Source organism: Astatotilapia calliptera, chromosome 16, assembly GCF_900246225.1.
Source record: "Astatotilapia calliptera chromosome 16, fAstCal1.2, whole genome shotgun sequence".
NCBI lineage: Eukaryota > Metazoa > Chordata > Actinopteri > Cichliformes > Cichlidae > Astatotilapia > Astatotilapia calliptera.
In genome coordinates, this window is record NC_039317.1 from 8,153,529 (window position 1) to 8,171,635 (window position 18,107).

At 39.6% G+C, this 18,107-nt stretch overlaps 2 protein-coding genes across 2 annotated transcripts; one reads left to right on the forward strand and one right to left on the reverse strand.

The window, feature by feature from the left end:
- Positions 1-3,400: 3,400 nt before the first annotated feature.
- nms (neuromedin S) lies at positions 3,401-11,415 on the forward strand. Its single transcript, XM_026145527.1, has 9 exons — positions 3,401-3,642; positions 4,286-4,377; positions 6,713-7,139; positions 8,757-8,803; positions 9,206-9,262; positions 9,932-9,958; positions 10,064-10,117; positions 10,551-10,625; positions 11,353-11,415. Exons 3-9 carry the CDS (start codon positions 6,902-6,904, stop codon positions 11,383-11,385), a joined length of 531 nt encoding a protein of 176 aa, XP_026001312.1. The 5' UTR covers positions 3,401-3,642; positions 4,286-4,377; positions 6,713-6,901; the 3' UTR covers positions 11,386-11,415.
- A 284-nt stretch (positions 11,416-11,699) lies between these two features.
- Positions 11,700-15,648, reverse strand: pdcl3 (phosducin-like 3). Its single transcript, XM_026145526.1, has 6 exons — positions 15,566-15,648; positions 14,497-14,614; positions 14,259-14,349; positions 13,773-13,916; positions 12,696-12,904; positions 11,700-12,268 (listed from the first exon to the last, which is right to left on the reverse strand). The coding sequence occupies exons 1-6, from the start codon at positions 15,569-15,571 to the stop codon at positions 12,123-12,125; spliced, it is 714 nt and encodes a 237-aa protein (XP_026001311.1). The 5' UTR covers positions 15,572-15,648; the 3' UTR covers positions 11,700-12,122.
- Between the last annotated feature and the right edge of the window lie 2,459 nt (positions 15,649-18,107).

Below are 18,107 nucleotides of genomic sequence, written 5' to 3' on the forward strand. Positions count from 1 at the left end.
AATAATATTCAGTGGATCATGTTACTTACGGTTCGCTTTCTACAGGGTAGTGAAGATAACAATAAAAGGTTTGAAAGATGGAAAGAAAATGATGAGCTATAATGTCTCCTGATTCATTGGATTCAGGTTTCAAATATTCTAATCTTGCAAATAGTGGCTGTCAGAATTACACTGTGAAGCTTTTGGTAGCAGCTAGCAGCACTCTGGAGGCCTCCTCTTTACTGTAAGATTCACACATGAGAACATATTCAGTGAGATTCATATTCTTGAATTGGTTTCACCTTATTCCACCGATGATCAGTTACAACAAAGGCTGAACACAGAGTGACAGCAGGCTGCTGGGGATGGATGGGTGGAAGAAACAGAATAGTTTCAATAATCTCACATAATCGAATAGTTTATGAGGAAAAACATGCTTTTGAGGCTTCAAGTATACAAATAATGCGCAACAGTCACGGTGAACTGGAGTTTCATTTGTTTACAAGAAAGCAGTGATACAGCTTTAGAGATCCTGTGAAATTTTTAATTTTGACTTCCTGGAAGAAGCAATCCGTATTTGTGACCTCATGCTGCAACGTGAATTCATTAATTTTAATGGGTCCGGTGTCGCTGACAAGCATGTCCACATTTGGAAAAACAACTCAACCCCCTGTAACATGGAAACTGATTTTTAATTTTTTTTCGGACACGATCTATTCTAAATAAAACTGGCAACAGATAAATAGAAACATGATACCAAACTCATCGAGTTTCTTTAATCAATATGGCCACAAGCACTGAGTTTAAAGGGTTTCTGGACAGACAGAAGAATCCAGTAGCTGAGGGTTTGAAGTGAAGATGTCCTGTGGTGGACAAGGCCTGTGTATATGTCACACAGTGGAAATTTGTATTTATCTTGTATATTGTTTTTATTCTGATTTTTAGTGTTTATTTATGAGTGTTTTATTTGCATGGTTTTATTCTGTTTCTATTGCATGGTTTTTAGTGTTTTATGTGACATGGTTTTTATCCACTGTGGACTGGCTGCACATGGGACAAATTAGCTGATAGGGACCACCTGCTGAGGCAGGGGTGTGTCCAGAGGTGGCCTATCAGCTGTGTAAAGACCTTTTAAAAACAGGCTAGCTGGGCACTGAAAGAGAGAGGCCCCAGACTGGAAGGTTAATGCGAGATGGCCAGTGTGATGCGGCGACCAAGTCCTGACCTCATGGAACGGCAACAGTAAGAGACGACGCGTGTGATTGGCAGCAGGGCAGAGGTTTACCTCTGCCTGCATTTGTGAGTAGGGTCTCTACTGTTGTTTACTGGGTGCAGCTGGATTGGGAGAGGGTCACCATGGCATGAGCCAGGGCCGCTTCTGGGACCATTGTTCTGGCCCCTATTTGTTATGTTGCAGGACACCGACGCAAGGGGAGCTGTGGCGGTGGTCACATTATGGATTCGGGTGCAGAACGCAAGCCGGGCTGGGAAGTGATGGGCCAGCGGAAGGACAAGATGATGGGTGGCTCTTTCTAGTCTGCTGAAGACGGGGCTGGTGTGGACTCTGCTCTAAAGGAGGAATTCCTGGCCTGCTGATGGACCCATAATGAACATGTGGCCTAATTATAGCAGGGGGGGTTTAGTGAATGTAGAAAATGGTAGTTTTATGGGTTTTAGAATTGTTTTTAGTAGAGAGCAAACATTTTATGTACATTTTAAGGGCGTTTTATTTGTGCTCCCTGGCCTAGTAATAAACTGTTTCTGATCAGACCTGCTCCCTCTCTGTGCCCGTGGTATCTGACTCGCTTTAGTGTCTGCCGCGCGTTACATTAAACGCGCGGCGGACACTAAAGCGGTCGCGCCAGAATGTCACGCTAAAAAGAAAGATTCTTTAAAATACAAGGGGGAGCAAGCGAGTCAGATACCACGGGCACAGAGAGGGAGCAGGTCTGATCAGAAACAGTTTATTACTAGGCCAGGGAGCACAAATAAAACGCCCTTAAAATGTACATAAAATGTTTGCTCTCTACTAAAAACAATTCTAAAACCCATAAAACTACCATTTTCTACATTCACTAAACCCCCCCTGCTATAATTAGGCCACATGTTCATTATGGGTCCATCAGCAGGCCAGGAATTCCTCCTTTAGAGCAGAGTCCACGCCAGCCCCGTCTTCAGCAGACAAGAAAGAGCCACCCATCATCTTGTCCTTCCGCTGGCCCATCACTTCCCAGCCCGGCTTGCGTTCTGCACCCGAATCCATGATGCGACCACCGCCACAGCTCCCCTTGCGTCGGTGTCCTGCAACATAACAAATAGGGGCCAGAACAATGGTCCCAGAAGCGGCCCTGGCTCATGGCCATGGTGACCCTCTCCCAATCCAGCTGCACCCAGTAAACAACAGTAGAGACCCTACTCACAAATGCAGGCAGAGGTAAACCTCTGCCCTGCTGCCAATCACACGCGTCGTCTCTTACTGTTGCCGTTCCATGAGGTCAGGACTTGGTCGCCGCATCACACTGGCCATCTCGCATTAACCTTCCAGTCTGGGGCCTCTCTCTTTCAGTGCCCAGCTAGCCTGTTTTTAAAAGGTCTTTACACAGCTGATAGGCCACCTCTGGACACACCCCTGCCTCAGCAGGTGGTCCCTATCAGCTAATTTGTCCCATGTGCAGCCAGTCCACAGTGGATAAAAACCATGTCACATAAAACACTAAAAACCATGCAATAGAAACAGAATAAAACCATGCAAATAAAACACTCATAAATAAACACTAAAAATCAGAATAAAAACAATATACAAGATAAATACAAATTTCCACTGTGTGACATATACCACACAACCAGTGATGAAGACAGTTAAGTAGCTGCATATTTGGGACTTCAGTGAATATTTTTCTAGAAGAACCAGTAGAACCATTTCACACTGTCTGCTTTTCCTGCACTGACACATTTCAATGACATTTCTAATGCTTGAAGTTTGAATTTTCATGTTTGTTACATTTCTGTTTCTGTTCCTCTGTTATTCTGGTATGATATCATTTTTTTGTCCTTTTGAGTTTAGCTCCTACATCAATTTTATACTAATTATCCTCTCCTGCGCTTCTAGTGCCCTTTCTGCCTTGTTTCAGCACATCCTTCTTGCCCTCTTGTGCTCACTCTTCTGCCATTTTTTTAAATTTAATTTACTTCCAGCCAAGTTCTTCTCCTTTCTGTGTCTTGCTGTGTAATTATTAAGTGTATATACAGTCCTGTCTTCCACACACCTGTTGTAGGTTAACATTTTGAACTTTATTTTCAGAATGATTAAAATACATGCCTCCTATTTGTCTGCATCATGCAATTAGATGCCCAGGATCATATAAAAAGAAAACCCAAACCTTCTCGTGGTCTATTTCTAGGCGGCAATCATGCCTGCACATGGAGACGATAAGATTATGTGACAAAAATCTATATTTCTTAACATAAAAAAAAAAAAACTCCAGTAATGTCAGAACCTGGCCACAACTATATAGAAAAAAAGAGATTATGGCAGACTGAACAAAGAGAGCATCTGACTGGCACATGCAGAACAGAGTCAACGTTGGAGCGCCACAGATCACGAGGGAATTCATTACAGAAAACTTAAAACAACAAATGAGGAGGCTGTTTCTATAGCAACTGGTAAGAGGGGATGCCATTGAGAGAGGGTGGAGGATTGGTGATACTGTGATTGGAGCCAGGTGTGCCAGATAGGTGTGCCAGATGGGCAGCCATAGACCAGCCATGGAGCACAAGCACAAGAGAAAGGATCAGAACTGGAAGCACAGGAGACCACAGACTGAAAAATATGGTTTTGCATCCTAAGCTGCTACATTATAGCTACAGCTCTGCTTTAACAGATATGATTTATCTAATATATCAGTCTCTACTGCTCATTTGGGGTGGCTGTAGCTCAGGTGGCAGAGCAGATCAACCGGTGGTTCGATCCCAGGCTGCTCCAGTCTGCATGCCAAATATCCTTGAGCAAGATCCTAACCCCATGTTGCTCTCTGATGCATCCATCAGAGTGTGGATGTGTATGAATGTTAGATACTTAGCAATTAAGCTTAGAAGTGAATGGGTGTGATTGGGTGAATGAATTAGTTGTATAAAGCGCTTTGAGTGCTCAGACAGAGTAGAAAAGCACTATATAAGAACCAGTCCATTTACCATTTAGGGAAAAACACTACCCACCCAACCCCAAACAGAAAATAAGAACTATCTTCTGACTGTAGCCCACAAACGTAGATTACTGAAAAATGTGATGATCATTATTTTCTGACAGGGTGAAAAGTATGGCCACCTCATGTGTGTGACAGATAAAAGCTGTACCGAACCAGAGAGCAATCACCTTGGCGGTCACCGTGTCAAACCCCAGTATCCTTATTTTATTTTAAAAGTAGTAAAAGGCAATGTTAAAGTTACATAAGTCATCATTTTTGCAAATTTTCTTATTGCTATATCACTGTTTGCTACTCAAAAACTTCATTAGCTTGGTATCATAGTTTTTTGTGTTTCCTTTGAATAGCAAAGGTAAAACTGGTACGTACATACGTGTTACCTAAACTGAAAGTACAAATGAAAAAATAACCATTTATTTCTCATCAGATCCGTCATTGCTGTATGTTTTAAATCAAGCATTTGGTTTTTGCGTAAGTGCCGTGGAATGGAGCATGTCTATTTTTCAAAATGAGAAACAAATCAACTGTTTCTCTGTGATTCAGTCATTCCCATTTCCTTTGTTTTTGTACAAGGCAATCACACAAGATGACCCCTGATTACCAGATCTTCATATACGCACACTTGAAAGATTCAAGAGTAAACAATGTTTGAGTTTATTGCTTTTTCCCCCTTCCCTTTGTTGCATGACAAAGAGGCTCAATCAGCAGGTTGAGTAGACTTTTCATTTGATAATCACTTAAATTATGTTTAAGGTTTAAGCTTTTCAGTCAGGGTTTATGTAAATGCACTGGTACCCACAGTCATGCAAAACAGAATAAAAGCAAAGCTACAGAAAGATAAAAACATATTGCAAAACAGCAAAATATGAATGCACGAAATTAGTATTTGTATCATTGAAAAGTGTCCGTCTTTCTTATGCAGATTTCTTATGAAGACTTTTAAGCAAAAGGTATTAAAAACAATTCAGTTTTATTTATACAGCGCCAATTTACAGCAACAGTCACCTCAAAGGGCTTTATATTGTAAGGTAGACCCTACAATAATACATACAGAGAAAAACCCAACAATCATATGACCCCGTATGAGCAAGCATTTTGGTGACAGTGGGAAGAAAAAACTCCCTTTTAACAGGAAGAAACCTCCAGCAGAACCAGGCTGAGGACAGGGTGGGGCCATCTGCTGCGACCGGTTGGGGTGAGAGATAATCATAGATTATCAAAAAATATTAGATCATTTTTGTCTGTAACCTTTGGTTTAATATATTCCTCTCTGCCTGTCTACAACGAAAGTCTGTCTATCACAGATAACAGATTATCTGCTTCTTGTGGGACAGATTTTTTTCATAAAACCAAAACAATGAATAAAAAGAGGTTAAAAAACACAGCAGAGGTTCAGAATCGGGTGTTAATCACCTGTGAGTTGATCGCTGGAAAAAAAAATAGGAAAACCAAAACAATGAATAAGAAAAAAATTAAGTGTTTCCAGGGTGTAACAATGCAGATTCACCTTTATTAGTAGGTTTTGGTACAAAATCTGGTGTCAGTGTCAGGGGAAATATGAGTGCAGTGCTCTGCCTCCAGTCTACTCGATCAGAACAGTTAATCCCTGAAAGAATAACATACAGTGTCCACGTCACAGCACCACCTGACACAAGGTGTGCTGCTTAATCTGTTAAATAAAACAACAACGTATGCAGGCTTCAGGTCTATCTATCTATCTATGAATGCTTACTTCAGGAAGCTTTAGCAAGCTTTAACTTGCCCTGTAGCTTCTCATAGGGTTTTCAGTCTAACAGATGCCAGGCCAGTCTTACTTTCTCAGAATAAGATTTAGCTGAAAAATTAGACTTCCCTAGTTGATGAAACTCTTGTGTTCAGAAACTTTTAGAAGCTGCTGAGGCTTCTAAAGGGGTTTGAAACAAGTTAAAGCTCAATTCTTGGTTTTCCCGAAGCAGAGACTCATTCCCTGACATTTCCAGATTATCTTTGAAGTGACAGGAATATTGCAAGTCCAGGGTTGCCAGGATTTAACACAAGTCATTTAGAAATAATGTGTCCTGTAAGAACGTACTACAGCATGTGATAACCCAGCAGAAACAACAACATGCTGTTTTAGGTTGTTTTAAAGCAGAACTTTTTGACTAAAGCAAACATACCATATTACTCAAGCTCATACAAATCTCCTCATATGAAAATTAATCACCGTCCAATCGCATCCCAGTAACATTTACATCAAGACCAGAACAGGAGAGCATGAATCTTCATATTCATTTATAGCTGCAGATCTTTGGAATCACCTGAGAGTGTCCATTTGTTTCTGTATCTTAATTAGGCGATATGTGAGTACCTCATACAGTTATCATTCGTTAATAACGATTTCCCAGCAGGAGTTCACATTAAATGCTGGTAATCTTTTTAACATTTAATGCAGTTTATTGGCTGTTTTTCTTAATCAGATTCACCATCCACTTTCCTTTTCCTGAAGGAGACCAGTCATATCTTTGTTATCAACTTGACGTCAGTCCACGCAGCAAAACAGCCCAATACTCCCAGAGCTCAACATTCCAAGTGCTCTGTATTTTTCCAACTCTACACCCTGTGAGTGGAGCGAGAGAGAGAGAGGGAGAGAGAGATGGAGGGAGTGCAAGGTGCGTTGGAGATTGCGCAAGCGGGTTTGCTGATGCTCAGATTGGTGTGTTTGTGATTGGCCACCTGAGGAGATGCATGTCAGCCAGCAAAGTTGCGTGCTTTTAAAGTGCTGCGGGCAGAGGGCAATGCATTCAGAACACTCACAGCTGTTAGGAGACGAGACCGGAGAGCAGAGCCACGTCAAGCAGACCTTCCTCAAACACAGAGAGAAAAAAGAAGAAGAAGAAAGTGGAGATATGACTCTGTCAGCTGTGCAACAACTTTTTCTGCTGTGTTTATTCATTTGCTTTGGATGTTGGAGCACAACAGGTGGGTGAAGCATGATACTGAGTCAGATACATGTAAACCAGCACCATCGTCAAGGTGCATGAGTTGTTTTTGGCAGCTAAAATTAATCATGCTCTAAAAGTTGTTTTCAGTGGTGATCGCTTATAAGCAAAGTGTAATTTTGAGTGCATTTTTTAAGGTTTTATATCTTTATGAATGCGCCTGTAAGTTATGAAGCCAGTCGTACATTTAGTGTAAGTTTTTAAAATAATTATTTATGGTATACTAATCCTGATGCAAGAAGTGGAAAATTCCAGCTCACTATATAACAAATAGGCTTCATCACTGGTTTCAGGAAATAAGGAATATCTGAGTCATAGTTGTAGGACTATTTCAGCTTGCACTTAAACTCTCAGTATATGTTAAAAAAAAAAGCAATGCATAGGTGGATTCAGAGGCAATTAAAGAGGGACTAACACCACAATGTAACACAACGTAGCCAACATTGAAATGGTTAATAAGTTCTAACTCAGTCATTCATTGTCACTGAATGATTTATCAGTGCTGTATAGATCCATAATGAGCTAATAAATATAGGTTGATGTGCTTTGTACTCAAAGATGCAGTATCTTGCGCAGTCTTTTTAATTAATAAGACTTCTTCACTGGATATTTTAAACAAAAGTATAAAATTGGTATGTAGTGAATGGATTGTGATGTAATGAATGGTGACTGGTGATACACCAAGATGTGATAGGCATAATGTATGATTCTGATTAATAATAATTCTTCATAAATTCCCCTATAGGTGATGTTAGCTCAAGGTTATCCCACTTTTTAAAAAAAAGTCATAATGTGTGCAAGTGCAAAAACTGGTACAATATGTACAGTCTTACTCCAGTCTGGGTGCTCTGCTCAGACTGGGGAAATCTTTTATAAATGACTCATTGTAAGAGAAAAAAATGCATTTATTATTAAAATTTAGTACCAGTAGAATTATATCAATGTAAAACGTACTCTATTACAAGTACCGATCACCTATTAAAATGATTTATCAAATAAATTTCCCTTCTAAATGAAGGAGTGTGATACCTGGATGGAAAGCATTTACCTGACCTCATATTAAAATGTTGCGCTCTGTTTTAACTCTGAAACGCACAGTGACGTAAGCACATCTATGCAGACAGCAACATGTTAACATGGAGAAAATGTAAATGAAATGATACAGAACCAGTAGATGTCGGTCCAAATAGGTTTTTTAATGAGATCTCTGAAATTCATAACACTATCTCCAACCTGTATGTTATTATTCTGAAATGTTTCTTTGACAGCTTAAAGATGCTTATTGAGGAAAGCTTGAACGTTTTCAGCATGTCGTTCGATAACAGTCACTCATGAGCAGCCCGAGCCTCACAGTCATATGTAGTATTGCATCAAACATACACCAGCAGCCTCCTCATATTAGAGGCTTACTAATAATATGAAATTTGAACACATAAAAATACAATAAATGATGATACAGGACTTCTAAATTATTATTTTGGACTACATATGCATGACATCGTGGTATCAGTCCAATTACAATATTACATTTATTGAATTATGCTGCCCTACTATAAAAAGATCGATAAGTATTAACATTATGTGTATCTTTATCCAGATGCCAGTCCTCTTGATCAGTGGGAAGACGGCATAGTGTTACAAAAGGTAGTGAGACTCTTCATTTACAATCATCCCTCCATCACTGAGGCATTTTTCAAAGTCTCTACAATTTTTGTTTTTGCTGTTGTTATTTTCCTCCTAACTTAGTGGATGATCCACTCATTCTGGTCTACATTTCTTGTGTAATTAGCACTACTTATTGCCAGTTTGATGAACAGTGTCATCTGCACTCAGCCACACATTCGGTGCTTTGAGCAACTCTGTGACAAGAAATATACAGACACTTAGAAGTTTGAGTACAAATGTTCTATTTTACTTTCAAACAGTGTTGATGTTGTGTTTTATGGGAAAATAAGAAGTAAGAATAGAAAAATCACTGGTCAAAGGTATTATGTTGCATTCACTGCCAGCTTTCAAGCTGTAAATAAGTGTACTGTTTGTCTGCAGGTGCGAGGGATCAGAAGTGATGATTTGAGTGGTGTCTTGCGGAGAGACCAGAATGAGGTAGGCAAACATTTTAAAGCTACTTTAAAGGTTTCTATTCTATTCTATTCTATTCTATGCTATAGGCCTCATGCTAATACTTTAAAGGGGTTTTCGACGTATGATCACAAACTATATGACTTTAAAAACTGCTTTTAATGCTTGACTTGTGAAAAACCATACCTTCAAACCACAGCTGACAAACTAATCCTTAAAAAATAAAAGTCCAGTTCAATAGATGGTCACATGTCAAATTTCAATTCTCTTCAGCAAGCTGTGTCAAATGCACGTCCTTTAAATAAAAAACATTACATCACAGCAGAGGCAGAAGTACAAAGAGGAGAAATGATGAAACAAAAAAAAAGTGCTTCTAAAAAAAGACAGTTTTAGACGGTTATCCTGACGGTTAGCAGGATAAACATGACTATGTCTGGGTTGCTACCCAAGTTTATCTCTTTTTGAAGTTATGGAGTGGGCAGGTGAGCCACCGAGTCAACAGGAAGACAACATGACATGATACCACAATACCCAAAGGAAGTAACAGAGCTGGAATCATTGTGTGCTCTCTTACGTTTTGCTGAATTATTGCTGTTTTGCCTGTTTACTGTATTCAAGAGTCAATGGAGGCAGGATAGAGTGTGAGAACTTTAATTCTGTTATTAATGCCTAATTGTTTTCCTTCCCCCACAGGAGCAGGTTCAGAATGTCTTCAAAAGAGTAGGTTTTCTTCCCTAGTTGTCTTTACACTTTTCCATCATTTCTGCTGTTTGTTCAGCACCAGCTCACTGATTCTGCTCCCCCCCCCCCCCCCCCCCCCCCCAGTTCCTGTTTCATTACTCCAAAGCACGCAACTCTGTTGGAGCTGTACAAAAAGAGGTGAGCAAATGAGCAAACCAATCAAACTTAGTGTCTGATGTTTCCATTTATTTGTCATTTTCGAGAGTTATTGCTTTAATTTAATGCAGTGCTTAAACTGCTTTTGGTCAATTCAATTGGCAGCATGGGTGGAAAAGGAGAACACAAAACATCTGCTTTGAGGCTTTCAGGTTGATTATGAATTTTTATTCAAAACCTGTTGAAGTGAACGAATCTAAAGACTCTTTTTTTCACCCCCGAAAACGGCAAACAAACCTAAGTAAGTTTCAGTTTCAGAGCTGGCCATTTGGATGCTGTCGGCTCGCTCGCAGAGCTGATACAGCATGACAGCAGGTGGCAAATGCGACTTTAAATACTGAAATCTGGAGCGAAATTCTGGTCTTTTGGCCTACTCAGCAGATCCTCATGAAGCTCTCTCCCTTTCTTCCTCCAGTCTCATTCAGTTCACCCTCTCATGCGACTTTCACCAAAGCTTTCCCAGAGGAGAAAGAAGAAGGTGGTACTTTTGGTGAGAACACAGATCTGAATGCTTTTAACTGATTTTTTTACTTGGAGATTTCAGAGCAGGGTTATGAATGAAGCGGATAGAAAAACTGCAGACATTTGAGGTCATCTCTCAAGCTTAGGGACTTTTAAAGCTTCCTACTTAACAATTGGAGGTAGTAAACTGTTTTTGGCTGGTGAGCCATTCACGTTAATCAGTGTTTGCAAGCTGAAGGGGTTTTGAGCTGCTCAAGCAGGAACTGTTTATTGCTCCCATAATTCATTTCATCTCACTAAAAATGTCTAAGTAGGCAAAACAATACAGTTAAGAAACTAGATTAAAATTTGGGGAAATAAATGTTTTTGGCACAGCACACATGAAAAAGTTGCCCAAACTGTCCTTTAGCCCCTCTAAAATTGACTCCATACACTTCAGAGATATAATAAATGCTAAAACTATGGCACTAAAGTGAAAATGTGCATTTTTTCCATTATTAAGACTAAAAACAGCAGAAACATTTTCATCTCTTCTCTGCACATACAGCAGACATTCTCGAAAACACACACACGCACACACCCCATACTTTCCACTCATTTCTCTTCTGCCTATAAAGACTTAACCTTTTCAGGTAGTGAAGAAGTAGTGAACCAGTGATTAAGAATTAGCCAGCATGTATCACTTTTAATTGCATTACTACTCAGGTTCAATGTAGTGACTGACTCTTTCTCTTCATCTCCTGCTAATTAAACAGAAGATTCGAGGTCTGCCAGAGGGGATGTTGTAAAAGGAAACAAACAAACACACACGTATCAGAAGAAGAGCAGCTGGCAGATCCACCTGCGGACATCACACTCAAAATCAACTGATGGACCACGCAACAGCATCTGTAACTTTTTTGTTAACAGAAACAATTTGATTGTATAGCTGGAAAAAAACTGAAGTGTGTTGCTAAAGCTGCCGTGTGTCTTGTTGCTTGCAAATGCAAAAAAATAAATAAAAAATTGGTGTCATTGGACGGAAACTGTCACAAAGCAAATTTGGCAGATTGCTACACAAGACATGAGTATCTAAAACAAAACAACACAAAACCGTCACTGATCGCTGTGGCAAAGAGGTGAACTCACATTTAATTTACCAGAATTAAATGTACATGTACATTTTGTGACATAATTATCATGAAACGGTATTAAAAAAAGTTAAAACTCGTCTGTGATGCTTTTGTGAGGACGTAGTTGATACAGTTCAATGTTTAATCAAATTACAAAACAGTTGTTGTTTCCCCTGCTGAAATGTACTGTAGGATGATCATAATGCAGGTTTGACACTTTCCAGCAGCCCAGTGGCCTGTCCAAATACAGGACTGATCCAGTATAAGAGCGCCACCTACATGGTTACAACACACAACGCACATGCTGACAAAGGAGAAGCCGCCCCCTCTGCTCGGTTTTAAGGTCTTCGCAGTGTTTTCCATGTAGCTGTCACACGGCTTTTGTGGTTGAAGTTACAGGTGTTTACTTTTTTTTAATCCTCATCCTCTGAGTCACTGTCTTTTCGTGTATGAAGTGAACTTCTTATCGATGACATTAACTTGTCTTCGATTTGTTTCTTGGGGTTTTCCTCCAGGTCTGTCTTCACGGCTCCAGTTTCTGATAACCTCCACTCCAGCTCTGATTGGGACACACAACATGAATTATAGACACTTCAATCGCATAACATGAGGTATAGCCGATGCAATATCGCTCAACAGATTGACAAACTGCAGCGTCCAAAGTTACATGCAATACACTGAGATGTACTGAAAATAAATTCATAACTCTCAAACGAGCTTTAGTGACTTAATAGAATTCTAACAGTACCTATCATTAAAACCAAACTGCCTGACTAAAAGTGCAACTGCTGAAAAATGAAAACATGACAAAACAAATTTCAGATTAAATGCCAACACCTGTGTACCTACCTTCCTGATATTTTCCAGTTTAAAACAACACAAAACGATCATTGTATCCACTCAGAGATAGGTCTGTCAGGCCTACAGTCAGTTAGTTAGTTTTGTGCTTAAAAAATGTTCGGTTTTGTCAGCAAGTCGCCTCTTACCTTCAACTTTCAGGTTCATGCCCCCAAAGACCAGAGGACCGATGAACTGGGCCTTCATCTCGCCCTCACAGTAAACAAAGATGGTGGGCAGGTTGCGGTCGGGGTAGTTGGGGATGCAGGTGGTGGAGATGGACTTGAGGAACTTGGTCTGAGGGAACTTCCTCGCTAATGTGCTCAGGTGCTGGTTGATGAGGGTGCACAGAGGGATGCTGGTAAGGGAGATGAATGGAGAGAAAACATCAGACTGACCTGTTGGTGGTAAACTTTGTGACAACAGTTGCTCATTTTTAATGTAATGTCAGTTAATGTTAATGTCAGTAATTGTTTCCTGCCCCAAGTGAATGTGTGTGGAATATGAAATAGACAGCATCAGATCAGCAGTACTGAATGGTTATACCAATACGAATCACATTTAGGCACAGTACTGGGGACGTGAGCCACAACGATGGCCCAATGGCATTAATTATTTGGCCAGTTAGTTAATTACAAAATCTCCAGATTGCCATTGGCTAACTGATCCCTTCTTATTTTATCCAAACTACAAAACACAAAAACAGATATTCAAACAGCAACCAAGTGCATGAAGAAAAGAAAAAAAAATACTCATATCTAAGCAGAAGCATATAAAGAATGGAAATAACACATTATCAAATAAATTTGAGGTAATTTAACAAATCAAAGAATTTAATTTTAAGAATTACAAGACATTGTATTTTAAACAGCAACGGTTTGCAGTTTACCTGCTCAAAATACCAGGATCACCTCCAACCATGAAGTGTTCTGGACTTAGAACAGCTTTTCACATCACCAAAAATAAATTCTCTCTAACTTTGAGAGTAGATTTGTTTGAGATTTTGTTCAATAGCATTTTAATTGCTGCAATATATAAAACTGGACAAACATAATCCGACTGTTCAATTAAAACATTTTAATGATAACAGCAACCTGGAAGTGCTAAGTCTATTCAAAGAAAAAGCATGTAAAATAACTGAGATTAATGGTAAATATACCCTTATAAACACGAAATGAAAAACTTCACTCGATATTTTCCTCATTCATGCTTACTGGATGACCTACCCCTGCTTGTAGAGGTGCAGCACCACCCAGATGCCATCTCCAGCCTTGTTGACCTCTTTGACGTAGTCCTGTCCAGAGATTTCTGCCACCTCACCGAACACATTCTTCATCTGGGTTGCTTTCCATTCGGCAAGACGCTTCTGTCTGCAAGGAGACGCAGCCTACATCAGTACCCCGACAAACTCACATGACTATCAATCCACAATAAAAGTTTAAGACAGAGATTTTCTTCTCTAGCAAAAATGTTTTCTTTTTCATGACCAACAGAAAATACTAAGTATACTTTTAACTACCACATTCTAGTTAAAATCAGCTTTTCCCAAGATAATTTAACAGTACCTCACCAAAAAAATAACAGATCAAGAGGTCTAATGGGTGCAAGCAGAAGGTGTAAACAAACAGGCAACTAACCACCAGCATAAAGCTGAAATTATTTATTCTTGTTCCACTCTACTTGAGTTGTGCTCCAGTTGTTGTATTGTTTACCTATACATCTCAATGGCTGCTTCATCTTCCTCACTGAACTCATCTTCATTTTCCTCTAGCTCTTCCAACGTCATGTCCTCATATGTTTTAACTGATCAGAGAAAAAAACCCATTAACATATCAAATAATACATCTGAATATTTCATGTGCATTTAACTGGCATTTGCAAACTATGTTAGGTTGGATAAAAATTTGCCTTTTGCAGTTTAAGCTACAAAGAATGACTGATCTCTCTTACCAACAGACTGCTGTTGGAGGGCCAGCTCCTCCTCTTCATCCTCCTTAGGTGTCTCCTTGGGAGGAAGAATTCCTTTCTTTCTCAGAATATCATTCCACTCTGTATCTTCATTTGGGTTCTAAAGAGAAAAGAAAAAGGTTTCTTTTAATCTGGGTTTCCATGTGATGTGAAAAAACAACATGACATTTCCAAGGTCAGTCTTTGTGCAAACAAATTACTTCCACGAGTTAACTTGATCTAACAAATAAGCTAAGATAGTGCTATGGACTAAGATAAGGCATGTGCACTCTATGGGTCTGGATGTGTTTTATAGTTGCTTAAAGTGAATGTATAAGAGCTCTGCTATACTCCTATTTGATCACAAACTGAGTGGATTTGTTTGCAGATCATATTTTATGGGCACTCATTGGGATCATTTTCTGCGAAAGAAAAGCCTCATGATCCGTGAAACGTCCCTACTAGATTGGTCAATAGATCCCCTTTGATGTGACTTAGCAAGCTGATACCCAGCTTTGGGTGACTGCTTATCTTTATAGCCAATGTTAGAATGAGTGAATCCAGATAACGGAAACACAGCCCTGGGTATGTTGAACTCGCTTCGTAGTATAGGCTCCAGGTCGTTATAAAGTTAACATCAAAACATTATTTGTTATTTACCCTTTTAATAAACACTTATTAAACTCAAATAAACTATAAACATTTTTAAAAGACTAAAGGTCACTGGATTTATCAGTGGTTAAAAGTTTTTACATTTTCTTTTATCGTTTCCACAAAATATTTTAGCAAATCTGCTACCATATAAAAGTCTTCGTGTGCCAACGTTTATTTTTAGTTTGACAGTAATCGTCTCAACTCTGGTCCAAGACTATTCCGAGACCTTTTAACTGGTTTGAAGTGTTACAGGGCTAGCTTGCTAGCTAAGTGTAAAGCTATTGAGTGCTCAGAGACACTGCTGGCTAAATATCTAGAAAATTAAGTCGTCACGTTACACGGCTTTAAATGACATTAAGTATTCTCATTCACAGCCGGTACGCTGTGACTTTTAACAAACTAAAGAAGGTTTACCAACCTGCATTTTGACTGATAAGAGTTCTCTGAAATCACACCACTGTTCCCCTCCCAGACGCGGAAATAGAAGGAGCGCAGCCAAATCGATTCCGACAGGAAACAAAAACCTGTGACTGTTTCACATGCGCACAAAAAATACCCAGCATTAAAATAGCCCCCTGTAACTATCTATATAATGTCTCAAACATTTACTGAACTAATTTTTTTTTACTGTGGTATAAAAACAAAAATTCCTAATTTTAGAAGGACTGGGAAAAAAACGCTTCACGGGGAGGACAATAATAACAGAGACACCAAGTTCCTGTTGAGGCGCAATATGCCCATATAAGGAATGAGAGCGGAGCATTCCATTTGTGGCTGCTGAGAGCGAATCCAAACAGGTGCCACACACACACACACACACACACACACACACACACACACACACACACACACACACACACACACACACACACACACACACACACACACACAGAGTACAATATTTACTGTGGGATGTAAAAAGGGCACACAACGCAAAGCCTCTCAAGTGTAGGCAAGGCAAGGCAGGGCAAGTTTATTTGTATAGCACAATTCAACAACAAGGTGATTCAAAGTGCTTTACAGAGACATTAGAAACAAAAACAAATAAAAAGCATGATTTAAAATTGATTAAAACAAGCAAACAAACAAACAAATTAACAAAAAAACAAAACAGTATATAAAATCAAAACAGATAAAATCAAAACAGATAAAATCAGTAGTTAAATGTAAGTTTTGAAATTTAAGCTTAAAAGTGTGGATTTGGTGCTTTATTCAAATGCAGCTGAGAACAGGTGAGTCTTCAACCTGGATTTAAATAAACTGAGTGTTTCAGCTGATCTGAGGCTTTCTGGGAGTTTGTTCCAGATATAAGGAGCATAAAAGCTGAATGCAGCTTCTCCGTGTCTGGTTCTGACTTTGGGAACTGATAAAAGACCGGATCCAGATGACCTGAGGGATCTGGAAGGTTCATACTGGGTCAGGAGGTCACTGATGTATTTTGGTCCTAAACCATTCAGAGCTTTATAGACCAGCATCAGAACTTTAAAGTCTATCCTCTGACGGACAGGCAGCCAGTGTAAAGACCTCAGAGCTGGACTGATGTGGTCCACTTTTTTGGTCTTAGTGAGGACTCGAGCAGCAGAGTTCTGAATGAGCTGTAGTTGTCTGACTGATTTTTTAGGTAGACCTGTAGCACATTACTAAAAAATTAGTGAATAGGTTATTAGCGATTCATATACGGATAGGTGCCACGTTATGCACACAATAACAGTAAGTACTGGTGTACATATTTTTTTATTCACAGATTTTCATAGATGTTTGCATGAAACTGGTAACACAGTGAGATCCTTCCGCTTGACCGCGGTCATTTTGTTTACTTAACTTCCTCTTTTTCTTCTTCCCCTTCTTCCTCAGCTTTACACCACTGCCATCCATCCGAGCTCAAAAATAATCACATGTGACTATATATGAATATAGATATATTCTTTTTGCTGGTCTGTCACTGTTAAAGGAGGGCGGAAAGCGAACTACTCAAAGCCCCAGATTCACCCTATAGGCTATCATTTTATTTATAATTTTATTTTGGGAGCTTCATTAATGTCAACATTGCCTGTCAAGTTGCACCATTAAAATATCCCAAAATTGAAGGTGTGGTGTTTAACAGATGTGCCTTAGAAAAAAAAAAGGCCCCAGGTTTGATCACAGGAAACCCCTTTGGGCTTACCTCAGGAAGGGCTTCCGGTATAAGGACAAAAAAAGAGAGTCCCCAGTCAAAACATGTCGAGCGACCCCTTGTGAATAAAGGAGCCGAAGTTTTATTTTCAAATGAATGGGTTGGTTTATTGGCCCCTTAAAAAAATCTGTGTTTAATCGAGTTATCATAAAGGTCGTTTGTGCTGTGGGGGTGGTTCGCTTCAAGCACATTCTGCCCACAAAAGAGTTATTTTTATGTCATATACTCTGTTAATTTTAGAGGTTTAGAGTTATTTAGATCTGTTGTGAAACTGTTCATTCAAACGCCCACCGCTGCAACAGGTTTTGTTCATCCCGGGCAACCTACAGTTAACCTTAAGCCAAGGATCCAGCAGATTGTTTGATAAAACAAGTACAAAGCGCAATCGCAGTCTGCAGTGACACAGAACAGGAGTGAAACTTTGCGTGGTTCAGTTTCAACCCACACTGTGGGAGTGTCAGAGAGCGTGGGTTTTAATGGAAGCAGGTGTGAAGTGCACCTGCCGGTGGATCTGTCGGGATAATATATCCTATATTATCTCTCTATGTGTTCCTTATTACACATTTCCAGTGTTTATCATCCAGGTCCTATACAGGATACAGGATACATTACAAGTCCTATAACATAAAAAGCTGTTTTCCACTCCACTGACAGTCTTTCAGTGTGTCACTTTTCACAGAAACTCTTTTTTTACAGACCTGAGGGCTGTTTCACGCGAAGGTCCAATCACAGAACGGTCACTGGCTCACTACCGGAACTGGCGGAAGGGAAAGTTGGTGAAATGCGG